This window comes from Urocampus carinirostris, chromosome 2, assembly GCF_059441175.1.
Source record: "Urocampus carinirostris isolate Australia breed hairy pipefish chromosome 2, RoL_Ucar_1.0, whole genome shotgun sequence".
In the NCBI taxonomy this organism is placed as follows: domain Eukaryota; kingdom Metazoa; phylum Chordata; class Actinopteri; order Syngnathiformes; family Syngnathidae; genus Urocampus; species Urocampus carinirostris.
The window spans coordinates 68,906,595-68,932,717 of record NC_142350.1 but is presented as its reverse complement, the minus strand read 5'-3'; the positions used below and the strand labels follow the sequence as shown (position 1 = coordinate 68,932,717).

General features: G+C 43.2%; 2 protein-coding genes across 3 annotated transcripts; both read left to right on the top strand.

Moving 5' to 3' along the window:
• The first annotated feature begins 1,137 nt into the window (after positions 1–1,137).
• On the top strand, positions 1,138–12,912 carry il21r.1 (interleukin 21 receptor, tandem duplicate 1). Of its 2 annotated transcripts, XM_088328162.1 has the most exons (8): positions 1,138–1,384; positions 1,459–1,523; positions 2,871–3,003; positions 7,964–8,100; positions 8,291–8,465; positions 8,532–8,613; positions 9,896–9,989; positions 11,148–12,912. In XM_088328162.1, the coding sequence occupies exons 2-8, from the start codon at positions 1,518–1,520 to the stop codon at positions 11,535–11,537; spliced, it is 1,017 nt and encodes a 338-aa protein (XP_088184288.1). In that variant the 5' UTR covers positions 1,138–1,384; positions 1,459–1,517; the 3' UTR covers positions 11,538–12,912. The 2 variants fall into 2 exon arrangements, with proteins under 2 accessions (XP_088184288.1, XP_088184289.1); XM_088328163.1 differs by lacking the exons at positions 1,138–1,384; positions 1,459–1,523; positions 2,871–3,003 and adding an exon at positions 4,868–5,182.
• A 144-nt stretch (positions 12,913–13,056) lies between these two features.
• LOC148373126 (uncharacterized) lies at positions 13,057–21,897 on the top strand. Its single transcript, XM_088327633.1, has 4 exons — positions 13,057–13,652; positions 15,640–15,828; positions 18,104–18,173; positions 20,489–21,897. The coding sequence occupies exons 1-4, from the start codon at positions 13,352–13,354 to the stop codon at positions 20,781–20,783; spliced, it is 855 nt and encodes a 284-aa protein (XP_088183759.1). The 5' UTR covers positions 13,057–13,351; the 3' UTR covers positions 20,784–21,897.
• Positions 21,898–26,123: the final 4,226 nt, after the last annotated feature.

The following is a 26,123-nucleotide window of genomic DNA, read 5'->3' as shown; positions in this document are numbered from 1 at the left end:
GGATAGAACAAAAACAACATAGAGAAATAGGGAATACAACAAAAGATTTGCACGCAATTAAAAACTGAAAAGGACTCCCCTTGATATAGCCAGAGTGGAAAAATGATCTTAAAGGGACAGTGTGTCTCATAGTTGTAAAAAAAGACCTTCATTTATTAAGAAAAAAAAACAGTTTGATAGGAAGAATAAGCAAAAATACACCAAGTATCACGGAACAATGCATTTTTGAAGAGTTGAAGGTTCCAAAATGTGCATTTATTATCAACATTAGATGAGGCTCACCCTTGTCTGCCATCTTGCTGCTCAGGGTACCGCAAAAAAGAAAAATCTTGTTTTTTCTTATCTCGCTTTTTACCTTTATTTCTCTTCTTTTATCCATTTCCTTTTTTCCTTTTGTATTTTTCCCATTTTTACTCCAGTTTTTGTCCTTTATTCTTTTGACTTTTCTTTTTTCCGTTTTCTTCTTTCTTCTACTACTACTACTCCATGTCACGGTTGCCATGCCACCCAATTGGCCCCGGCCTTGTGTCACGGTTGCCTTGGCGCCCAATCGGCCCCGCCCATGCGGCGCCAGCCGCAGCTTGTCGACAGATGGGCTCCCTGTCAGTATTTACACTCCGTCCTGTAAGTCCCTTTTTGTCGGTCCGTCTGCAAATCTCCGTTTTTACACGGCAAATCCTTTATTGCCTATCCCGTTTCTTTGCTCCTGTCTGTCTCCCGCTACAACCTGTTTTGATCTCGACCCGAATGACGACCTGTTTTGATCTCGACAACGTCTACGCTCCTCTCTTGGCTTTCGACTTGTTTCTGATCCCGACCACGTTTTTGCTCTTCTATCCCGGCGACTGACCCGTTTTCTCCGGTTCCGACACCGCCCTCGCTCGCCACGGAAGTCCCACTTCCGCGTTCTGAGCGACCTGCTCCCCGCCACCAGCGATCAACGGATCGTGTGTGCAATCCTTCCCCTTCCTCCCAATAACACTTGTGAGAAAGGCTACGTGAGTGGGTCCTGTTTCCGTTCTGGTCCTGACACTCCACTTTCTTTCCTTTTTCTTTTTTGCTTTCTTTTTTTTCTCTTTTTTTATGCTCTTACTTTCTATTTTACCTGCGTCTTTTTTTCTCACAACAGATCGAGATAATGGAATATTACACACTGTCCCTTAAATGAGTGTTTGAGTTGCGATGCCCTTCATCTCGGAAGCGAAAGTCAAGTTGGCGTCTTGACGCCTTCACACCTTTCTGCGAAGCAACACCTTTTAGCTTCTGCGAAAAATGAAAAAGGGAAGAAAAAGAAGAAAAGGACTTATTTTTTTCTTTTCTCCTTAACATTTTCGGCTCGCATTGCAGCCGGCAGATCCCCCTTCGCGCTCTCGATGGCGGACTCGTAAGCTGTTCTCTTCTTTTGACGTTTTCTATTCTAGCGTCTCATCTTTTTGCTTTTTGGCTTTTATTTTGTAGCATTTTCGCGTCCGGGATCTTTTCGCTGATCCTGTGGAACTTGGAAGCCTTTTGCCGAGATGCCGGTGAGTCCGTCGGACCCCTTAAAGGGATATACACACACATTTCCGGAACATACAAAAGGAGAGAAAACACAACACGTACTTGTATCATATCTTGATATATTACGATTATTTCCAGAGATAATGGATTTCTGTCTGGTCTTTGACTTCCTGAACCGTGACATCATGTGGAGAATCCCTTTTTTAAAGTGGAATGTGTTTTGGTGGCGTGACAAGAGTTTATTTGGAGGAAAAAGGGAATAACAAAAGGCGCTCCGGTAAACACAGTCTGATGGCAGCGTTCAGGAACATTGAAATTGATGGACAATGGGTATCATCGGGTAGAAGATCAGGAACATGAAAGGCAGGCAATGAGGCGACAGCTTTTGCTGACGGCACAGTCTTCGAGTACTGGGTTCCCGAGTAAAGTAAGGTGCTCGGTCCTCTGGTTTTCTGACTTTAGGTGCCTTGTGGATGACAGAATAGAATAGAATATATCTTTATTGTCATTGTTACAAAATACAATGAAATTGGACGTGGCACTCCAGGTTCACATATTAGCAAGTGAGGATAAAAGAGAACAAGAAGATAAAAAAGATAAGGAACAGGACGGTGGCATGCTGGATCCTAGTGAAAATGCATACTATTGAAAAGATGTACTGCGGCGCCCGACTCCATCTTGTATCCGTTGTTTTTTGTTTTTTGATCTGATGTATTGCCTCATGAAAAGTCACAAAAACTAAACGATATATTGAAAGATTTTATACATTTGACTATAAAGGATTTTATACGATTAAATACGAGCTACATTTATTGAGTGCAATGAAGATTATCAGGTCACACTGTTCCAAATGCAAAATGTTTTCATAACAGGACCCTGACGGGGGACGGCAGGCGATGTTTGGAGAACAAGGCCCTGATGACGTAGAAACAGTGCTGTTTTGAGTTTTTCCAGACATCAAGGCGAGGTGGTGGAGCCGTGGAGCCTACGTAGGGGCTTTCCTGGCACGCCCATGGGAGGAGCCGGCGCACCAGCTTGCAGAAAAACGTGGGCCGAGGGGAGAGGAAGACGATTGAGAGAGGAGGCTTGACAGAGACTCGAGCGATACTAATTCGGCTAATTTGAATATTTTCGATGGAGTTCACCAAGTTACATTGTTAAAGAAATGAAATCTGCCCCCGTGTGGAAATGCCGGTCTCTTGTTCATTTTACCATCAAGAAAGGAGCGCGCATTGTTAGGTGACTGTAGGTTGTGTTTGGTTAGTGGAGTCAGATAAGGAATTCCAACAACGCTATATTTGAATAATATTGAATTCCTAACAATGCAAATGTTCCGTCTCACCCGTGTCTGTTCTCGGACATCGTTGCAGTCGGCCCCTCCCCCGGCTCCGCCCCCGGCTCCGCCCCCTGCGACCTGGCCTGCACCACCGACTACGACAGCGTCCTCAACTGTTCCTGCGCTTCCGTTCCCCGAATGCCGCTTTGGGTTCAAGTCAACTGCAGGTAATATTCACCTGACCTTGTCACGATTACTGAAGCGTCTTCCAAAAGGAAGCCGTCGGACCGTCTGCGAACCTATGCTCTCAGCTAGGCAAGCTTTTTGTACTCTCCGACATTATCCTTCCCTGTTTTCCTGCCTGATACCTGTCGCCGACCTCTTTTCTGGACCCGTTTCTGCTATTGCTCCTCCGCCCCGGCCATCGACCTGTTATTCACGCTGCCGAGCGAAAGTGATCCTCATTGGAAGCTAGAAAAGGAAACAATGGAAAAAAATGCCTGAATGACAGTACTAGGCAGCCATCACGTCTGAGGATCACCTATGAAAGGCGATTGACAGCAAAAGAAGAAGCCGGAGCGGCTCATTTTGAAGTGATCCATAGCAGAAAAGTGAAAAAAAAAAACAGAAAAGGGGTTAACGTGTGTGACTAGTAAAGGAAACACAGAAAAAAAGAGGGGAAGCCCGATTGGTGAAGCTAAGCAACATTGGCTTGCATGAGCAACTGTAGAAAACGAGTAAGACTGAAATAGGACGCAGCAGCAAACATATAACAATAGCAGCTAGCGTTGAGCCATAGTCTACCGACAAGTGGCTAACTGAGTGGCGTGAGAAGGAAACAGTTGAAAAGAATGGGAGATGCCCGTCTCTGTCTCTCTATCCATCTGTTGCTCTCACTCTTTCTCTCCTTTTCTCTCTCTCTCTCAATATATCCATCTCTTTCTCTCTTGGTTTTGCCCTTTTTTTCTCTCTTTCTCTCTCTCTCTCTCTCCCTCTCTCTCTCTCCCTCTCTCTCAATATCTATCTCTTTCTCTCTCTCTCTCTCTCTCTCTCTCTCTCTCTCTCTCTCTCTCTCTCTCTCCCTTTCTCTCTCTCTTTCTCTCTTTCAATATATCTATCTCTTTTTCTCTTAATTTTGACATTTCTTTTTCACACTCTCTCTTTCTGTCTCTCTCTCTCTCCCCCTCTCTCTCTCTCAATATCTATCTCTTTCTCTCTCATGCCCTTCCTCTCTCTGTCTCTCTCTCTCTCACTCTCTCTCACTCTCTCTCTCTCCCTCTCTCCATCCCTCTCTCTGTCCCTCTCTCTTTCCCTCTCTCTCACAATATCATTCTATCTCTTTCACTCTTGCTCTCTTTCTCTCTTTCTCTCTCTCTCTCTCTCTATCTCTCTCTCTCTCTCTCTCTCTCAATATCTATCTCTTTCTCTCTCTCTCTCTCTTTCTTTCTCTCACTCTCTCTCTCTGTCCTCTTTCCTTCTCTCTCTCTGACATTGTCATTCTATTTCTCTCTCTCTCTCTCTCTCTCTCTCTCTCTGTCCTCTCTCTCTCAATATATCTATCTCTTTTTCTCTTGGTTTCGCCATTTCTTTCTCACACTCTCTTTTTCTGTCTCTCTCTCTCTCTCTCTCTCTCTCTCTCGCGCTCTCTCCCTTTCTCTCTCTCAATATCTATCTCTTTCTCTCTCATGCTCTTCCTTTCTCTCTCTCTCTCTCTCTCTCTCACTCTCTCTCTCTCCCTTTCTCTGTCCCTCTCTCTTTCAATATCTATCTCTTTCTCTCTCATGCTCTTCCTTTCTCTCTCTCTCTCTCACTCTCTCTCTCCCTCTCTCCATCCCTCTCTCCATCCCTCTCTCTTTCCCTCTCTCTCACAATATCATTCTATCTCTTTCACTCTTGCTCTCTTTCTCTCTTTCTCTCTCTCTCTCTCTCCCTCTCAATATATCTATCTTTCTCGCTCTCTCTCCCTCTTTCTCTCTCTCTCTGTCTTTCTCTCCCTCTCTCGCTATCTCTCCTTATCTCTCTCTCTTTCTCCTGTTTTGTCTCTGTCTTTTTTCCTCTCTATTTGTTCCCTCTCCTTTCTTCTTTGTCTTTTTCTCCATATCCAGCTTTCTTTTCTCTCCTTTTTTTATTCTCTCCCTTGCTCTCTATTTCTTTATTCTTCTCCCGCTCTCTCCCTCTTCCTTTCTCTCTGATTTGCCGGCCTTTCACGGGTGCCTTTTTCCTCCCTCAGCGACGGCGAGCTCCGTTTGGGGACGGGTTGCCGGCTGCGTCCCCCGTCCTCCTGGTGCCTCTCGTCCTCGGAGGAGCTATTCATGCTGGCCGCCGTCGGCACGGAATGCGTCTCCGCCGTGGGTCCGCTTTCCGGCCCGCCGTCCGAAACCTCCGTCTGGGCGCTACACGACGCGGGTGAGGAAAAAGCATCCGTCGTCTTACGCTTTGATTTTCCACCGTTTCCTTCTCTAGCCACTCTCTCGAGACACTCGGCCGAAGGCTACGGCTCGCCGCTCGCCGCCGTTACCGTTAGTGTCGATGAAGCCGGTTTCGTCTTCCGATCGCTGGACTATTTTCTACTATTTCCTCCTCTCGCCACTCACATCAACCGGGAGGTTGCAGGCTACAGCTCAATGCTCGCCTTAGAATTATCCTTTCTTGCTCCGTATAAATAACACAATCACCTTCCACACCTGCTCACCTATCATTCCATTTTTTTCTCCTACCGTTTCCTTCTCTAGCCACTCGTGTCGGCCAGACGGCCACGGTCATTGTTCGCTGCTATTGCGTCGTCCTTTTGTCTTACTCCTCTTCCACCGCTGATTACAGCATCTTACCCTTTTTTAACTGTTTTCTTTTCTAGGCACCCAAATTAGCCAGTTTGTTCGCCGCTAGCTGCTACAGTCATTGTTAGCCGCTCCTGCTTCATCTTGGGTGCCATTTGCCGTCCCCGACGAGCCATGCAAACACATGTCGCAGTGTTCTATGATTTAGACATCTCCTACTCTTTTCCACTGTTTCCTTCTCTAGCCACTCAAGTTGGCCACTTGTCGCTAGGCTATGGCTCAACGCTAGCTGCTTTTGTTATATGTTAGCTGCTGCGTCATATTTCAGTGTCACTCGTTTTCTACAGTTGTTCATGCAAGCCAATGTTGCTTAGCTTCATGAATCGGCATCCTCTCGTTTTTTTTTCTGTGTTTCCTTTACTAGTCACACACGTTAACCACTTTTCTGTTTTTTTTCACTTTTTTCCTATGGATCACCTAAATGTTAACTGCTTCAGCTTCATCTTTTAGTGTCAATCGCCTATCATAGGTGATGGCTTCCCAGTACCGTCATTCAGCATACTCCACTTTGATGTCCACTGTTTCCTTCTCTGGCCACTCGTGCTTGCCATTTGGCTGTTTCACCGCTAGCTGCTATTGACATTTTTAGCTTCTTGTGCTTCATCCTTTGGTGTCACTCGCCTTGCCCAGCTAGCCACGCGAGCACATGTCGCGGAGTTCCGCCATTCGGGCATCTTCCACTTTTTTCCACCGTTTCCTTCTCTGGCCGCTCACGCTACAAAGCCGGTTCGGGAATGTTTTCGAGTCGTAGCCTTCGGGCTTCTGTAGCGCGACTCTTTCCAATGTTCCGGCTCCGTTTTAAGCTACACTGTCCCTTTAACCTGATTTGAAAAAAGCGTCAACAAAAAACAACCGGAAAGAGATGCTTCCTGATTTATGGACGAAGGTCACGAACGGCGTACGGTCGTCTTTTTCGACCGGTCCTGCTCTTACTTCCGGGTGGGCGGGGCCTAAAAATGCATTGACGCACAGAAGTGGATAATGAAATCGGGAATTTCAGGCAAAATGTCGGATTTGAAATTGGGAATTTGGGGCAAATGTAACAGAGTTGAAATTTGATTGTTTTTTTGAATTCTCACAAAATCTGTGTTTTTGTTGTATTACTGTTAATATTCCGGTACCTCATTCAGTTGTTAAGTCATGGGCGTCTGCGACTGTTTTTTTTCGTTTGGCACTTTATGGGCTTCAGCGCTTGCCGTAGCTTAAGTGATTTTTGTAAGCGTTGAAGATAATTGCAGTCGAGAACAGAGACCCCTGACTTTTGTATTGTTTTATTTACTGAATGCAGGCAATAAACCAGAGATTTTGAAACCTTGCGTCGTGCATGAACGAGGGTCGCTACACAAATGTAGGATTTGAAAACAGGAATTCCGGGCCAAATGTAGGAATTGAAATTGGGAATTTTGGGCAAATGTAGGATTTGAAATTGGGAATTTTGGGCAAATGTAGGAATTGAAATTGAGAATTCCAGGCAAATGTAGGAATTGAACACGTGAATTTCGGGCAAATGTGGGAATTGAACACGTGAATTTCGGGCAAATGTAGGAATTGAAATTGGGAATTTCGGGCAAATGTGGGAATTGAAAATGGGAATTTCGGGCAAATGTAGGATTTGAAATTGGGAATTTGGGGAAAATGTAGGAAGTGAAATCGGGAATTTCAGGCAAATGTAGGAATTGAAATCGAGAATTTCGGGCAAATGTAGGAATTGAAATTGGGAATTTTGGAAAAATGTAGGAAGTGAAATTGGGAATTTTGGGCAAATGTAGGAATTGAAATTGGGAATTTCGGGCAAATGTGGGAATTGAAAATGGGAATTTCGGGCAAATGTAGGAATTGAAATTGGGAATTTTGGAAAAATGTAGGAAGTGAAATTGGGAATTTTGGGCAAATGTAGGGTTGGAAATTGGGAATTTCGGGCAAATGTGGGAATTGAAAATGGGAATTTCGGGCAAATGTAGGATTTGAAATTGGGAATTTGGGGAAAATGTAGGAATTGAAATCGCGAATTTCGGGCAAATGTGGGAATTGAACACGTGAATTTCGGGCAAATGTAGGAAGTGAAATTGGGAATTTGGGGCAAATGTAGGAATTGAACACGTGAATTTCGGGCAAATGTAGGAATTGAAATTGGGAATTTCGGGCAAATGTGGGAATTGAAAATGGGAATTTCGGGCAAATGTAGGAATTGAAATTGGGAATTTGGGGAAAATGTAGGAATTGAAATCGAGAATTTCGGGCAAATGTAGGAATTGAAATTGGGAATTTTGGAAAAATGTAGGAAGTGAAATTGGGAATTTGGGACAAATGTAGGAATTGAACACGTGAATTTGGACGTAAATGTCGGCAGTGAAACCTCGGCCGCCTCGGGACGTGCGAGCGAGGAACGCGGAGGGCTTCGGAAACGTCACCTGGGAGCAAGAAAAGCAAAACGGGGACTGCCTGACCTACCAGGTCCGAATACGGAGCGGACCAGCGCATTTCCGGGTAAGAGGAAACGGGAAACGGGAAGGCTTTGCCATTTTTTTCCCCTCGTTTCGTGTCGACCGCGACATTAGCGTTAGCTTAGCACGGGGGTCTCCGAGCCAAAGGCGGCCCCCGGGCCTGGGAGTTTGAGACCCTTGTTGCCCGGCAGCCATTTTGAAACCCGAATGAACAAGGAAGGATCCTCCGTCAGGATCCGGGTCGGGTCTTCGCGACGGACCGGCGTTTCCTGCTGCTGCCGGCCCGAGAGTTCCCCCCCGCTTTCCGGACGACGGTGGCGGTCCGCTCCAAGCTGTGCCCCTCCAATCCCTCTCGGGGTCCCTGGAGCGAGTGGAGCCATCCTCTTACCTGGACCGGCCCGTCTTCAGGTGAGGGGGAAGCCCTCGGAAGAAATCGGAACCGTGCTCATTTTGCTTTTTTTGCGCTTTCGTCAGCCGAAGAACAGGGTCCGTACCTCGTACTGGTCGCGCTGGTCCCAGTGGCCGCTTTGATGCTGGCCGCCGCCTCCGGAAAATGGTGACGCCCTCCTTTCCTTTAATACAGGGGGGGCAAACTCATTTGAGTTCGGGGGACACGCGGCAGAAAAGAAAACACTCGGTGGGAGATTCAGAGAACGAAAGAGGAAGACAAAAAAGAAGACCGGAAAAAAAGAGAAACTGAAAGGGAGAAAAGAGGAGAAAAATAGTGCAAAAGAGAGAGAGGAAAAAGCGACATAGAAAGGAGAGTGAGAAAAGGAAAAATAGATTAAAAATAGATTAAAAAGAAAGACAAAAGGAGAGATGGAGAGAAAAGAGGGAGAGAGATGGTGAAAGAGAGAAGAAAAAGAGTGAAAAGGTGAGAGAGATAAAGATATAAAAAAAGAAAGAGAGAGAGAGAAGTGAAAAAATAGTGCAAAAGTGAGAGGAAAAAGACAGAATGAAAAAGAGACATAGAAAGAAAAGGAGAAAGGAGAGCGAGAAACGAGATCAAAAAAGAAAGACAAAAGAAGAGATGGGGAGAGAAAAGGGAGGGAGATGGTGAAAAGGAGAAGAGAAAGAGTGAAAAAGTGAGAGGGATAAAGATATAAAAAAGAAAGAGAGAGAAAAAAGAGAAAGTGTCACGAGGCGTGGTGGCGCGGAGTGGGGAGTGATCGGACCAGAACGGAGGCAGGAGGCAGGAAGGGAGAACTCAATTGCGTAACGATCCAAAAGTTTTATTTAACAAAATAAAAGTTGTCCAAAAGTCAGGGACAAGACAAACAAAAACATTCTTACAATCAGAACAGAACGGTACAGAGTTCCTCCGGCACGAACTCAATAGGACAAGGCATAACAGACGGAAAATGTTTAAACCTAAAACAGGACAAGGCATAACAGACCTGGGGTTGTGTAAATATGTATAATGAGCCAGCACCCGCAAAGCCCAGAATCCAGCCTTAAATAGCAGACACAATTAGTTGAACTGCTTCAGCTGTTGCCCAGAGGGCGGGGCAGACTGGTCACCAAGGCGACCATGACAGAAAGAGCATTTGAACATGTTTTACGACCTCACGTGGAACTCGTCTGCAAATGCAACATCGACTCCTGTCATTTTTTTTAAAAAACAATCACAAAGCAAAGACTTTTTTTTATGTTTTATGAAAAGATTGTTGTTGTCGTTGTTGTTGTTGTGGTTGTTTTTGCAGGCAGACTGCGTTCAATGACCGCTCAGTTGTGGTTCATTTTACGATTAGACGTTTGAGAGCGTTCTTAATGCGATTTCTTTCAATATTTTGACGAGCAAAATAAGCGACAGCGTGTTCTCTTTTTCTCGTTTTCAGGTTTTTGTTGCAAAAATGTAAGCTGATGCTGTCGGTTTCCGGTCCCCGCCACTTTTTCGCGCCCCTCTACCGCGACCACGGCGGACGCTTCAAGGTGAGAAGCGGGCGTTGCCGCTGATGGCCACCAGAGGGCGACATTTTACACGCATTCATTTCACCCCGGTACTCGATGATCTTTTAGTACTACGTTTGATCGTGTTTAAGTACTTGTACTGCCTTTCACAGGCAGTTAAGGGATCCGTGAAATACTTTTCTAATATTTTATAGGACTCTAGTAGTGCTTTTACGGTACGTTTTGTTAAAAAAAAATAGTTTTTAGTGTTTTAATATTTCTTCAGTAATTTTTCCTACTCTGTGCTTTTCACAGGAGGTTAAGGGATCCTTTCTGCTACTTTATCTTTCACTATTTTCAGCATTTCTTTAAGCCCTTTTTTTAATCGATTGTGGTTTTTGATATTTTTCATTACTTTATTACTGCATTTTTACTACTTTTGAATATTTTTCCAACTTTTCTTTTATACTTTTTGAGAATTGTCAGTAGATGTTTTTTGTAATCTTTGGTGAATTTCAGTATCTTTGCAGTATTTTGCAGTGGGTTTCAGTCTTTTCAGTACTTTTAAGTAGTATTTTCCAGTACTTTTGAATGTTTTTCAGTACTTTATTTAGTCCTGTGTACTTGTTCAGTGTTTTAAAAGTGTTTTTTCATGACTCTAGGATGCTTGTAGGTTTTTTTCAGTCCCTTAAAGTTTTTTTAATTGATGCTTCTCAATAATTTTGTGTATTTTAGCACTTTTAAATACATACCAGTTTTTTTTTTTTTGCTTCAACTACTGAAGAATATTGAAAGTACTTTTTGGTTATCGTTTTTAGTCTTTTTCACTACTTTTGAATATTATCTAGTACTTTTTTTTTTACTCTTTTGTGCTTTTTGATTTCATTTCAGTATTTTATTGGTGATTTGTTTTAGTACTCTTAGGTGCTTTGCAGTATTTCGGAATACGGTAATCCTTCGGTTATCGCTGTTATTGGGGACCAGAAAGCAATGTACGATACATTGATATCAATGACATTAAAGACAATTCGATTGAAAATCTGCAAAGAAGAGAATCGGCGATAACCGAAGCGCAAAGTGGCTCGGGGTCGCTCTACTCGTGCTGCCTTTCAGTCCCCGTTAATGCCTTTCAATACGTTTGAAATATTTCGGAGTACCTCTCTCTCATCGAGTTCCCGCTTTGTTTTTGATTTTGCAAAGGACTGGGTGAAGCCCACGTTCGGTGAGCAGGACCTGCCCGGCCAGCGACGGCAGGGAGCCATTGAGAGCGCCGTTGAGAGGTGGATCAAAGAGGCGCCGGTGGGGGGGCGCGGCCTCGACGTCCCGGCGCCGTCGGGACTCCTGTCCATCCATAGTGTGATTTCGGACCAGCAGGTCTTCACTGAGGTCCCGGACCAAGTCCTGGACCAGGACCCGGTAGGAAGCGGAGAGCATCTCTTGAAGCCAATTTCCGAACACTCGGGAGACGGGTACGCCCGAGTGGGCGTGGACCCGGAGAACCGGGGTCCGGACGAGGGCGCCGACCCGACAAGTTTCCGACCAGAAGCGCGAAGCTCGAGTTCCGACTACGTCAAGCAGTGGAGCATGTGAGCTCGGCAACTTCTTCCACATTTTTTCATGGCAGGGATGCTCCATCGTGTGAGGCAGGGGAAGCTGTGCCTCACCTGTCATTGTTGACAATTTCAAATAATGGCTCTTTGGTGTTCAAGTTCTTGGTCATTTAACTTGACTTAACTTTTCCAAATGGCTGAATCTTCTCATGATATTATACGCTCTTTATTAACACGCTATATTGGCTATTTTTGTATTCTATATCTTTTATTTTATTTTTTATGGGGATGAATAATCTATCTATCTATCTATCTATCTATCTATCTATCTATCTATCTATCTATCTATCTATCTATCTATCTATCTATCTATCTATCTATCTATCTATCTATCTATCTAGACATCTAGACATCTATCTAGACATCTGTCTATGAATGAATGAATGAAAACCTTTATTTCGAACATTAAAATAAAAAGAGGACAAAAACAATGAGTCAACAACAAAATAATGTCACATAACATGTTGGAAAAGACATCTAAGATATCTAGACATCTATCTAGACATCTTGCGAATATTATGAAAGCAATGAGTATGAAACGAATTACTGTGGTGAATCTGCCACGAGGCAAGTCAAGAAATAATACATATTTTTGGTTAACAATCCTGAATTTTGTTTGGAATTTGCTGCTTTGCTTGCAGATTTATTATCATTATTTTTTTTTAAATTACATGTAATTTGTTATTGTTTGAAATCTGTTGTTTTAGTAGATTTGTATTTTTTCCGTGAAGGTTGTGTGATCTGAAAACAATTCTTACAAAATTTTATAGACTGAATGCAAAATCTTTTTGAAAAAATTCTCAAACCTGTTTTGAAGATAAAACAGACGATTTTTTTTTAACTCTTTGAGAAATAGCTTTTTCATTAACAAATATGTTTTTATACCAATCTATTGTTGTTGCTTGAAATTGGCTGCTTTTCTTGCAGATATCATTTTTTTGAAAGTACGATTCTTTCGTTATGGATTGAAATCTGTTATTTTCGGAGATTTGTATAAAAGAGAGTACCGGTACTTCATTTTTAGGGAAAGGTTATGAGATATGCTGAAGAATCCATATAAAGCTTTATAACATGTAAACAAATCATTTGTAAATGTGCTTAAAACGTTTTTAAAACAAAACAATACAACTTAAAAAGTCACTTTTTGAGAATACAAATCAACTTCCTTTGTTTTCAAAATATTCTTTATATTTGCAATTTAATGTTTTAAGTGATTTGTAATTTTTAAAAAGTGTGTACTTTTTCAAATGTTTTGCGTCAGCAAAAATAGCAAACAAAGCTTTTAAACTGTGTGCAAAACATTTTGTGAACTGTTCTTATAACCTTATAAAGATAATTACAATAAAGGTCTGTCATTCATTGAAATAGTATTTTATCATTTCATTTTTTTACATTTTGCATTTGTAGTTTTTCGTGTATTTTTTTCGAATAAACTTTTATTTGTATTTCTTGCCTATTTAATCCCGACCATCGTCACATTGCTGCTGTTCTTCGTCCCGGCCTCGTGGGGGCGCTCTAGTGCGCAGGCGCAAAACCGGTGGCCGAGTAAGTAGCAACTACACCGGACAATAAAGGTTGGTCGGATGTAAGCCGAATTACACACAAAATATCGTTTTTTTCCGTTGTAATTTACAAACTTTGATTTTTTTTTCAATAACACGTCTCACATTGGCTAGTTTAATGTGATATTTTGCGCATGCCTTCGCTGCATTCCCACGTTAGCATTAGCCGCTAGCACAACGAAAGTAAGTTAGTGCGACGAAGACCACGCCCCCTTGCATCATCGGGACCAGCATGGACTTGGTTCCGAACTTGGACTTGCGTCCGGACGAGGTCCTGGTAGTGGAGAACGCAGTCCGCCTGGCGGTGCAGTCGGTCCTCAACGTGCTCTACGGCGTGGAGGGCGGCCGCGCTCGCGAGTACCGCCGGATGCTGGCCGACCGGGACCGGCAGATCGACGGACTGCGGCGGGAGCTTCACGACCTGAAACGCCGGGGATGTGCGTCCTGCCTGCGGCTTCGGAGGGGGGCGACCGTCCCCGGGGATCCCCAAAAGGAAAAAACACCCGCCGGACAACAAAAACTCACATTCTCCGGTACGTAAGTCTATCGGAACCCATCCATCCATTATCTGCACCGCTTATCCTCAGTAGGGTCGCGGGTGTGCCGGAGCCCATCCCAGCGATCTTCGGGCAGTGGGCAGGGGACACCCTCAACTGGTTTCCAGCCAGTCGCAGGGCACACAGGGACACACTAGCCACACCTATGGACAATTTTGACCGGCCAATGAACCTGACATGCATGTTTTTGTTATGTGGGAGGAAACCGGAGTGCCCGGAGGAAACTCACGCATGCACGGGGAGAACATGCAAACTCCACACAGGAGGTTCGATCTCATGACCTCAGAACTGTGCCTTTCCATACAATGTTTACGTTTCCCCGTTTTTTTAATGACTTTGCGTACACTGTATACATTTAATAAGCAACACTAAGTTTACTACAATTTGGGAAATAACAAAAAAAATAACTTATCTTTGTACTTATTCTACATGGTCTGTCTTGCTTTGAGTAAATAGGTGTCGTGTTATGCTTCTATGGTTTATTATAATAAAGGGAATTGCAAACGTTAGTAAGGGGAGCGATTGGCTGAGGTTGACGGTTACGTATTCATATATCTCGGTACCCTAAATGAAAACAAAATAGTATAAAGTACTACTTATATAATACAGTAAACCGTGTTTTTTTTGTGTGGGTTGCATGCCAAACAGGACCACAAATACTCAAAACCTGCAAAGTGGAAAAAATGTATTTATATTTGAAATACTTTATTCGTGTCAAAATAACTCATGTTTATTTGTGACATACTTAATCACGAGGAGTCTCAAAGGGCTGTACAGACTATTATGAGAGCATCCCCTGTTCTAAAACCTACATGAGGGCAAGGAAAAACTCACAAACCTCAGCATGAGGAAAATGAAGAAATCTTAATCTTCTTGGCTCTTGGATCACTAGCAAACCAGCGTTTTCCGAGCAAAGGCTCCAAGCAGGAACAGAGGGGAAAAATAAATCTGCATGATATGAGGGGCAGGTCCATGCATGATTTTGTATAATACCAACAGAATGATATCATATCTTAAGCTAACAGGGAGCCTATGCAGGTTAGCTAAAATCAGGGTCATGTGATCAAACGTTCTTATCTTAGTCTGCGACCTAGTGGGGACCTGAGAGTAGTGCATTACAGTAACGGAGACGCATGAATTCTAATCTCAGCATCAGACTGGGACAGCATAGTGCGAATTTTAGCAATACGGATACATTTTGTAATAAAACCAAAAGATCAAGTTCACAGGTTCAAATAAAGGTACTGTACTTTATGAATGTTGTTTTTTTTTTTTTTTTACAATTAACTTCTGTAGTTTCAATTTATAATTGAAACAATAATCTTGTTGCTATTGAGGGGTGGAAATGATTTCAGAACACGTCTTTTTTTCAGATGATTTTCATCGCCATCGTGTGGACGTTATTGGAAAACAAAAATGTGACATAAATATGTGAACGTGAAAAGAACATTCCAAACAACTACTAAAAGTACTGTCATTTATAAACATTTTACTCCAGATAACTTCAGTACTTTTGTACTACTCCTGAATTTCCTTTGCCTTTTGTGCTTCTGTTGGTCCAGAGTATTTTGTTGACACGACGGTTTGTTCGAGGAACTCAATTGAAAAAGATTTGCGCGTCAAGTTTTGCGAATGTGTACATAATAGATCGCAATGTTATTGACGCACAGGCAGACACAAGCAGAAAAGGGGCGGGGTGACTATTTAGCCAATCGGATTGCAGAACAGAATGCATGATGAAATTGGCGAAATGCAAAAAGTAAATTGCGATAACACGGGGAATTACTGTCCTTGTTGACTTCAAGCGATCGTCTGCACGTCCCGTCGTCGAGCGACCACCAGGGGGCGAGCTCACATCGAACCATCGTTGCGTTCCCCAAAATAGTCTCTTCGTCGTCCGACAATGTGGTAAATTTGAAATGTGCACAAATCCAAAAATGTGTTCTGTTTGTTCCATCCACAGCGAATCTCTTTAGCAGCCCCGTGCCCCACTCGGCCGGCGCGGTGCCGCCCTCGCCCCCTAGTGGCGCCTCCGAATTCGGGAGCGCCCTCAAAGAAGAGCCCGCCTCCCTGGACGAGGGCGGGGCCATCGTCGTCAAATTGGAACTGAGCGAGGAGGGCCAAGATTCGCCTCGAGATGTCGCTAACGCAGGTTATTTTCCATCCATCTATCCATGATCTGCACGGCTTATCCTCAGTAGGGTCGCGGGGGTGCTGGAGCCCATCCCAGCCATCCTCGGGCAGTGGGCAGGGGGACACCCTGAACTGGTTGCCAGCCAATCGCAGGCACACAGGGACAGACAATTGGCTCGCTCATTCACACCTAGGGATAATTTGGACCGGCCAATTCACCTGAAATGCATGTTTTTTGGAATGTGGAAAGAAACCGGAGTGCCCGGAGGAAACCCACGCAACCCACGGGGAGAACGTACAAACTCCGCACAGGAAGTCCGGTAGCTGGATTTGAACCCATGACCTCAGAACTGTGCCGCACACGCGCTAACCACTGCCCCGCCGTGCTGCCCCAGGTTATTTTCATTCTGTATTTATTTTTTTCCAACCTGCAAAAAAAAAAAAAAAAAAAAAAATATATATATATATATATATATATATATATATATATATATATAATTTATTTATATTTTTAAAAAAATTTTTTTTTTTGACTTCATAAGCAGGGTGGCCAAAAACTTTGAGTGGTGGGCCGCACTAGGTTGAAAATTTTGAAAGAAAGTGGCCAGGAGTCAAAACAATGATTGATTTTATTTTGTGAGTGGGTGGTCTGAAGTGGGACACTGCTTGTCACCCGCAAGTCCATCAACCAATAAGCTAATAAGTCAGTCCCCCCTCTCATTTATTTAACATTTTATTCGGTTTTCAGCACAAAAACATGCATTCTTGCTTAGTGATGGACAATTTTTTGCATTTAGTTTTATATTATAAATGAAATGGTCTGCATTTCTATAGCGCTTTTCAAGTCAATGACTTCCCAAAGCACTTTACAATGTGCTCCACATTTCCCAATAGTGGCCTTGTATTGCAGCCATGTAATGCGCTAACCTGCTTATTGGGGGTATTAGGGGTTCAGTGTCTTACCCAAGGACACTTTGACATGTAACACGGACGAGCCGGAATTCGAACTGGGATCCCTTGATCCCAAGACGAGCGCTCTACCTCCTGTGCTCAGTCTCAAATTTGACACTTTGGCAATCCATGGAGGGTGGCTTAACGAGGCTTATGCCATTTTTCTCTTACTGTTGCTGGCATTTCAAATTGCCAAATCTTTTTTTGGATTTTTTTTTTCCAGTAACAGCGACGATATGCATTTATGAAGAAACAAACAAGCAGACAATTAGAAGTCCATCCTGTGGTGAGGGGCCCTCTCCCCCCACCGTGGTCCGCTTCGTGTCGTAAGAGGCGACTCAAGTGGAGGGGACTGACTGGGGATCCTCACCTCTCTATCGCTACTCCCTAAGAGACAGCAAGGCAAAGAAAGGTCTCGCAAACCCTAGTTCTCGGGTCACGAAATGTGACAGGATGTGGAAGTAAAGCCACCGAGTGGAAGAAAGAGGCGATGGGAAGGATTATGACTAAAAGGAAGGTTGATGTGCTAGCCTTGAGGGAAACAAAGATGAAAGGGGGATTTACACTTCGAAGTGTTTAAAATCAATCAAATTGGTTTTGAAACACTCAGACATGAGCAAAGGAAAAAAATGTCTCTTTTCAAAGCACTCCATTTTATACTATACATTGAAAAACCCACTGCCCGATGATTGCTGGGATGGGCTCCGGCACCCCCGCGACCCTAATGAGGATAAGCGCTATGGCTAATGAGATGAGATGAGACATCGAAAAACTCAAAATGCAATCTGTGCGGTTCAGACGTTGTTGTCTTTTCATGACTTTTGATGAATTGCGGGCGGGTGGCTGTATCGTATCCCTTAACCGCTAGAGTCGTGGGGGCACCATTTCCTGTGGTGTGTCTTGGGCAAGTACAGCCTGGTGGCGCCCATACTTTCATAAATATAAAAAGAAGAGGAAATAAAGAAAAGAAGACGGGGAAAAAATGGGAGAGAAAAAGGAATTCAATGAATGGAAAAAAAGACAGGGAATAAGAACAAAAGGAGATCAAAAGAAAAAGAGAGGACTAGAATGGTATTAAATCAACCCTTTTTTATATTCGTAGCACTTTTCACCATTACGTGTATTATCATGATATTTTTCACGTTTTTGTTTGTCAGGCCATATGTAAAAGCCTGACAGACTGCATGTGGCCCGCGGGCCGTATTTTGCCCAGCCGGGCTACTGCGACTGTTTACAAATAACGAATGAAAAGTCATCGAAAAAGTGATTGCGGTTGCTTCCATTCTTCCTAATGGTGAGACTCATTCTCATGATATGATGCATGATGCGTTTATTTTTTGTAGGAGAAGAAACGGACCTCAGAGACGTGACGGCCTGCCACGAAGAGGACCGACCGGCAACAGAGCAAACGAGGTCGAAAGCTACAAATCGTCGACAAAATGAAGACTAATGATTATTGGCGGCAAAATCGAATCAAACGGTCAATTTAGGAATAATCGAATTCAAGTCAAGCACGGTCGTCCGAGTTGTTTTCAAGCCTGTGTTTGCCAATTCTTCTTTCATATATGCGTAACAAATCCTTAAAGGGACACTTTACAATGTTTGCAACCAAAAACGAGTGCCACAAAGCACAAGAAAGACTACAAGCTACGGAGGCTAGAAGTGACCAAAGCGCACTTTGATTCTCATTTTAGGACATCATTGCAATGTCATCCTTTATCTATGCATTTGGTCTGTATTTGTGTCGTGCATGTATTTTGTCACCCCGAAATATTGTCCAAATGAGGAGGCGGGTCTTTACAAATATGGATTGATTAACGAGTGCACCGATCAACACCTATCCCTTTCTTTTCTCAGCTGGCAGTGGAACAACCAATGGGTGAAAAGCTCAGCCAGTTTGACCCGCCCTCTCATTTGAATAACAATTTTGTTTGGATCAAATAGACGACCACATAAATAACTGAATAAACAACTCATCTAATGGCAAAACACATTGAGGTATTACATGATTTATTTATTTGTTCATTTATTTTTTACGCATTTATTTCTACATACGGCAGGATTGTTCTTCTTAAGCAGTCAATGGAGTATCCCCATACACCAGTGCTGATCGAAAAGCTTATGAAAGTCTGGATGCTTACCAGTTCTTCGTAGCTTGATGTGCTTCGTTGTGCCTACGAATTCAGCCCTGGCGTGAAATGCCCCCCCTGGCACAAAGTTATTAAAAAAGTTAGGGTATCGCAATCGAACAGTAACGCACGTGGGGTTTGAACCTTGTCGTGAAATCACTTTTGGCGAAACCAGGTTACATTTTTCTGAACGTTCGTCTCCCGTTTTATCCGTTATCGTTCGACAGTTCGTTTCCGCCTCATTAGTTTTATGGGAGAGTACCTAAGAGTTTTCAATACATTTGATGTTCGAATCGCTGATAAATCTCAATCGAAGCAGCTCTTTTTCGTAGGAACGTAGCTAGTTAGCACCGGCTAACCTACTAAATCAAGTGTCTTTGACGTGACTCCCGCCTACTTAACATCAAATAGCTTGGTAATACTTTAAACGTAAATCTCAGAATCATTTGAAGACTGCCAGTCCTTCAGTTTGATTCGTAAACATCGCCATCTTCTGTCTTCATCATAACAGAATACGATCAAATTCCAAATCGGGCTTCAAATCTTGCCACTTAGCACAGCCTACCGCACAGCACTAAATCACTGTGGTAAAAAGTGGCGATCATATTCTTCCGCGGTGGTTAATGATATTTGCAGGGTTCGTACGGATGCGCGAGATCCTTAAAAATGCTTGAATTTTGCTTGAAATTGTTGCCATTGTGATGTTTCCTAGCAGCCTGACTCGATAGACCACGCTTTTAAATGAAATAGAATTTTTTATTAAGGCGTTCTTAAAAAAAGAATGCCGATTCGCTGGTCCTTTTTGTTGAGTTGTCACGTAAAGCGTGACTGCCCCCTACTGTCACGGGAATTCCGGCTCTTTTTCAAGAAGCGGCTCTTTCGGCTCGGCTTATTGAAAAGAGCCGGCTCTCTGATATATTTATGGTGATATATTATCAATAATTATAGACTTTATGCACCAATTTATTTGGTCATGAGTTATTTCATGTTGTGCATGGGAGCCGCTTTTAAAACCCATGAAATTTAAAGTAAAATATTTTGAGACACAAAACAAATTTAGCTTTTCGCAGACCGAACAGATTTGAATTCGACGACACAACACAATGAAAACGCAAAACTATAAAATAGAAATTCAAAATATGAACTCTTCTGTGCTATAAATACACGATGAAATGAACACAATTCTGTTGAAACCAATTGTAAAATATAAATCGTAGACGGGAACGGCTCAAAATAGCTCAAAGTATGTGCTAGCAGCAAGACGGCGCCGTTATTTTAGTCGTCAAAGTCGACGACAGAAAATAGTTGGATTTCTGACTTTGAAGGTAGTGGAAAAATTGGCCTTAAAAGTGCTTGAATTTGGCTGTGAAAAAAGTGTAAGAACCCTGTATTTGTTTGGGCTCTGATCCTCCTCGGAGCGCCGTCGGCTAGGGTGCTTCCCGCCGTCCGTCGTGGCTCTCGTTTTGGCGGGGAAGTCGCGTGGAAGGGCTCAATCTTTAAGAAACGCCGCTCGATAGTCATTAGGACAGTCAAACGTGACAGCGCTGGTCTTCTCTTTGGATCAAAGAGACTAATGTCCTCTTTGTGGCGTCCCGGCAGGAAAAAGAAGAAGAAAAGCCTTTCGGCGGCCGAGCTTCCCGAGGAGGCCCGACGGCAAAAGCGGGCGGCCTGGCGAGCGGCCTCCCGCCGTTATTACGCCCGCAAGGTGGCCCGACGGCAGGCCGGACGTTGCCCCGCCCGTTGTCACGGTCAACCCTCACCCGGCGAGTCCCGGGCGCCGTGGCGAGCCCCCCTCGGGAGAAAGATGGCCCCGCCCCTCAAGGACCCGCATCGGGACCGGCGCAACCGAGACGGACCGCCAGGCGACGACGCGGAAGGGCTGTTGTGTCTTTGATGAGAAAGAACACGGCGTCTTTCTTCTTATTTTTCGATGCGTAAACCGGGGATTGTCAAAGTTTGGTTCTGGGGCTGGGATCCGGATCGTCTCAGTCACCGGAAGCGGACGACGACGCCGTCCTTGATCGCCCTACGCTAGCAAATGTTCTCCTCCATCAAGCATTTATCTTGTATGCTTTGCTTTTATTCCACGTAGTCTGTTTTACTGTGAGTAAATAGGTGCCACGATTGTCAGCCATTTTACAACTACTAAAGTCAAAACGAGGATTCGGCCAGGCTCGCTCGTCCCGGTGATGCTTTTAGCACGCAACGGTCCCTCGCCGCACACAGCTGAGCCCCAAATGTAAAGGTGTCCCCCACTTTTTGCTCTACCGTCTCTTCTCCGGCCGCTCAGGTAAGCCGTTTGGCCACCAGCTTGGTGCTACAGAAGCCCGAATGAGGACTTTGCCAAGCTAGCTTGTCCCCGTCCTGCTTTTTGTCCCTAAGGACCATATACAGCACAAAGCTGAGTCGCAATCGTAATAATTCTGGCTTATTTGACTTTATTTTCACTGTTTCCTTTTCTAGCCACTCATTTTAGTCTTTGGGCCGCTGTCTTGCAACTCCAGGAACCCAAATAGACTTTGCAAAGCTAGTTCGTGCCGGTTCCATTCCGCTTACTGCACAAAGCTCAGTCGCAATTGTAATAATTCTCTTTATTTTTTCTACTGTTTCCCTTTCTAGCCACTCATTTTAGTCTTTGGGCCGCTGTCTTGCGACTACAGGAAACCAAATAAAGACTTTGCAAAGCTTGCTCGTCCTGGTGCTGAATAAGCATTCAAAGGGCATTTATGCTGAGCTGAGCCCCAAATGTGATGTTTCTTGGCAGCACATTTTCTCCCACTGTTTCCTTCTCCAGCCACTCACGTTAGCCACTTTACTGGAGGAAGTAGGCCTCCGAATGTTGCTTCTTCCAATTCGAGCTCCATTCCAAGCGACAACGACCTCCAGTGGTGAATCATGACACGCTGTCACTTTAAATGACAATTTGCCTTAACATGTGAGAAAATACTGATCCTCTGTTTCGAGCTTGCAAATACAAAAACGTTTCTACAATTTGTATGGTCATAAAATGTTTAAAACGAAATGAATGAACGAATGAACTTTGTAAAGAGCTTGGGTTATGATGATGAAATAGGTGCACAATAAAGTTTTTACCATTTTGACTCTACACTGACTGTTTTAATACAATACAGAAAATTGAATATTTTCTTTAAAAAACTTGCAAATACAAAGTGACAATGATATGGATTATATATCCATCCATTCAAAAAAAGATTAAAACCCCTAATTAAAAACACAAAATGTATACGAAAACAAAATATTTGTAAGTTTTAAAAATATTTGAAAACAAAGAAAGTGGAATTTCTTTCATGAACGAAAATGACTGCCACGGAAGTATTCTTGCGCCCCTATCGGCTGCTTTGTGTAATATCAAGAGGTCGATATTTTTGTCCCCTTTACATTATGGAGTTGACTTGCTCTTTAAAAAAAAACATTTAATTTTTCAATCAATATAGGTCAAACATTGGAAAGTACACAAATAACCTTTTTCTAGATGAGTATTAAGTTTTTGAACTAGTATTAAGGAATTTGGGGGAAAAAACTGGGAAAACGGTCTCCTGAAATTCTAACATTATGTGTGTTAACATGTTTATTTTTAGCGTCAACTTGGTTTTTATTAAAACTATCTTTTTGATTCAATTCTATAGCCAAGTATTAATGATAAGACAAATATTTTCAAGGAAATTCTAACAATTTGGTGCCCCTATCGGTGACTATGTGCAATAACACCAGGAGCGCAATATACGTGTTGGTGCCATAATAATAATTAGAACGTTGTTTCTAGAAGGCAACCAAAGATTAAGATTTTTGCCATGAATATGAGTAAAAATGTTGAGCTGCAACATCCAGCTGACCATTGAGATTTTCCAGGAAATTCTGATTCGAAGAAATTATTGACATGATCAGTGTCTTCACATACATGATCAACTTTTCCAAATGTATTTTTGAAATGAGCCTGTAGATCACTCAATTCCCTTTATCAAGGTAGTTGTATTTTAACCCCACTTCCAATAATTACGACCTAGTAATACCGTCCTAATAAAATGATATGCTATTTTCCAAATGCATTTCAAACACAGCCTGTATTTATTGTGACTGTGCATGTTTATTTTTAAAAATTGCCATCACATATTTTCTGCCCCATTCCCGAGTGTTTCTTACACTATATCACGCCATCAAACGTTCGGAGTGGGCGATACTTGTCAAATCCAGAACAGACGGTAGACCCAAACGCATAACGTTTATTGCAGAAGCGGAGAAGTCAGGCGCGGGAAAACAAACGCCGGCGATTCGGTGACCGCCGGGCAGGAGAAACGGGAAGCCCAGGAGATCGGAGCGTGGTCGGAGGGCGGAAACGAGTCGAGCAGCCGGGAGATCGGAGCGAAATCGGTGGGCAAAAACGGGTCGATTAGCTGGGGCGGGAGATCGGAGCGTGGTCGAAGGAAGGAAAAATTCAGGGAGCCGGAGACGATTCAGGAAGCCAGGGGCAGGCGAGCAGGATACAGGTAAGGACAGGACAGAAGGGAGCCAGAGTCAAATAGTGCTTGCCTTGCATACGCTGAGGTTCGCTGACGGACCGACCAGGAGTGAATGAGAGTAATGACAGTTTAAATAGGAGGGGAACCGATCATAAAACGAGCAGCAGCTGGAGCTAAACGAGCAGGCACAGGTGAGGGCAATGGGTAAATACTGGGAATAATGGTACTGAATGATCCAAATAAATTCAGGGTAGGACAGATTGATTGATTGATACAGATATTATCATAGTTGCTTGGAAGTTTCAGGATTATTGAATAACTACTGAACCTTGAAAAACGTCATATTTATTTCCTCGCCAGTGTTTTTTTCACGTTATTGAAACCAGTTTACTCACAATAAACGCATTTATATTTTTTATTTTCTGGTCATACGTTTGAACTCATTTAACACTGATAAGAATACGTTAAAATCAACACTGGAGTATTTAAACAAATAGTGTTAAATAGGCTTAACATTGCACAAATTGTTGATTCATTAGTGTCAATGTCACGGTTGCCATGGCGCCCAATTGGCCCTGCCCGTGGGCACCAGCTGCAGCTTGTTGACAGATTGGCTCCCTGTCAGTATTTAAACTCGGTCCTGTCAGTCCCCTTTTGTCGGTCCGTCTGCGAATCTCTGTTTATACACCGCAAGTCCTTTTTCGCCTGTCATGTTTTTCGCTTTTGTTTGTCCCCCGCTATGATCTGTTTTGATCTCGACCACGTCTGTTCTCCCGTCCCGAATAACGATCTGTTTTTGATCTCGACCACGTCTACTCTCCTCTCCTGGCTTTCGACTTGTTTCCAATCCCGACCACGTTTTTGCTCTTTTATCCCGGCTACTGACCCGTTTTTTCCGTTCCCGACACTGCCATCGCCCGCCACGGAAGTCCCACTTCCGCGTTCAGAGCGACCTGCTTCCCGCGTCCAGCAACCCCCGGATTGTGGGAGCAACCCTTTCCCTTTCTTCTAATAAAACTTGTGAGAAACGTTACGCGAGTGGGTCCTGTTTCCGTTCTGGGTCCTGACAGTTAAATTTTACCAACACCAAGGATGTGACTTTTCACATAGAGTAAAATTTGACATACAGTAAAATCCTTAGCGCGGTGAAGTGTAAAATAAAATCCTTATTCCGGATAAAATGAATTCAACTCTGCGCTCAGTGTATATTTAACACTGGATCCAGTCTCAAAATTATGACGTATGTATAATCCTACAATCCATTAATAACATCATTGTTGTACTAGTTAAAATGGGAAGATAGATAGATAGATGTCTAGATAGAGAGATGTCTAGATAGATAGATGTCTAGATAGATAGATGTCTAGATAGATGGATGTATAGATGTATAGATAGATACATAGATGGATAGATAGATACTTTATTCATTCACACTTCCAGCAGTACCCTTGTGTTGAAAAATAAAATAGTAAAATAAAGATATAGAATCCAAAAATACCCAATATAACGTGTTGATATAGAGTATTTGAATAGTCCTACGGAAAATACACACTGTAATAAAATAGGGTAATATGCAAATGTGAGGTGGGCTTTCATGTGGGCTTTTACTCCCCCGGGTGGAGTTAAAGACCCTCATGGCATGAGGAAGAAATGATCTCCTCAGTCTGTCCATGGAAGACAGTCTCGATCCATTCACTTTCTCACTTTTGATGCTTTCAATATTCCACCCACCCTTAAAATGCTTTTCTTTTTGTTTAAATATTGGAACCACACAAAACACATATTTTTACGTTTTTTTTTTTTGTTTGTTTTTTTTATTGGCAGATCAAATGACATCCTTCGCATGCGTTCAGACACAAGGGCATTCACGGAAAGAAATATAAAATAAAGACAGATTTTCTAGTGGAGTTCTTCTTCTGGTTTTTGTGGAGCAGTTGGAGGACCTGCAACCGGATCTACTCGACAGCTGCTCAACGAAACAGGCGCGCCTTCATTTTTCATTCTATCTGAAATCGTCGCGTACTGCGCAGTCGCAGTGTGGCAACCCCACGGTGTCTTCTTGATACTCAATTCTCGGAAAACCCAAAAACCAACGCTCAAGACGATTTTTATTCGTAGATTTTTCTGATCCTATGACGTCTTTTTTTATGATAGCGGGTACCACGACGTCGTCCTTTGCGCCTTATATACAATAGGTGAGCATCCGTTTCACCTTCAGATGAACATCTCGTTTGCATGCAAAGGAGCAACGGATGAATGCTTCTTTTTTTCTCAAGCTCGATGCGCTTAATGATCGCGAGATTTATTCCTCGGAGGCTTTTTGATTCCAACAAAGAACAAAAGAAGCAGCTGCATGCATGCACGTGATGCGCGCGCAGCCCGGCTGCGAGACCGGAGGCGTTAAAAGGCTCAACTGTGTCGCATTTATCACTTGTTGAGCAGTTTAAACGCTTCACAAGCTGAACGAATACTTTTCCCTGCTTTTATTTGAATGTTATGGTTTGAAAAAGCATCGATGGAGTGCGCGTTTCCTTGGTGCGCTTTCTCTATGGGACTGTGCGGCATTTGGACTCGGTTTTCATTACTTTCATGCCAGAACTCTCCTTTTTTGTGTTAAAAAAGTGGAAATGAATGTTGTTGGGTTCTTTTCTACCATTTACTGGGTTATTATTTTGTATTCTGACTTGGAGGCAGTGGAAAAAAAGCGCCTTTTCAGCAAGGCGCACCTGTTACCCTTTTGGAGACGTTTCTTCCCT

Coding starts and splice junctions, on each gene's coding strand:
- il21r.1 (XM_088328162.1), top strand. Junction 3,004..7,963: donor TGGGTTCAAGTCAACTGCAG/GTAATATTCACC, acceptor AAATGTCGGCAG/TGAAACCTCGGCCGCCTCGG. Junction 8,466..8,531: donor CTGGACCGGCCCGTCTTCAG/GTGAGGGGGAAG, acceptor CGCTTTCGTCAG/CCGAAGAACAGGGTCCGTAC.
- LOC148373126 (XM_088327633.1), top strand. CDS start 13,352: ATGGACTTGGTTCCGAACTTGGACTTGCGTCCGGACGAGGTCCTGGTA. Junction 13,653..15,639: donor ACAAAAACTCACATTCTCCG/GTACGTAAGTCT, acceptor TTCCATCCACAG/CGAATCTCTTTAGCAGCCCC. Junction 15,829..18,103: donor TCGAGATGTCGCTAACGCAG/GTTATTTTCCAT, acceptor TATTTTTTGTAG/GAGAAGAAACGGACCTCAGA.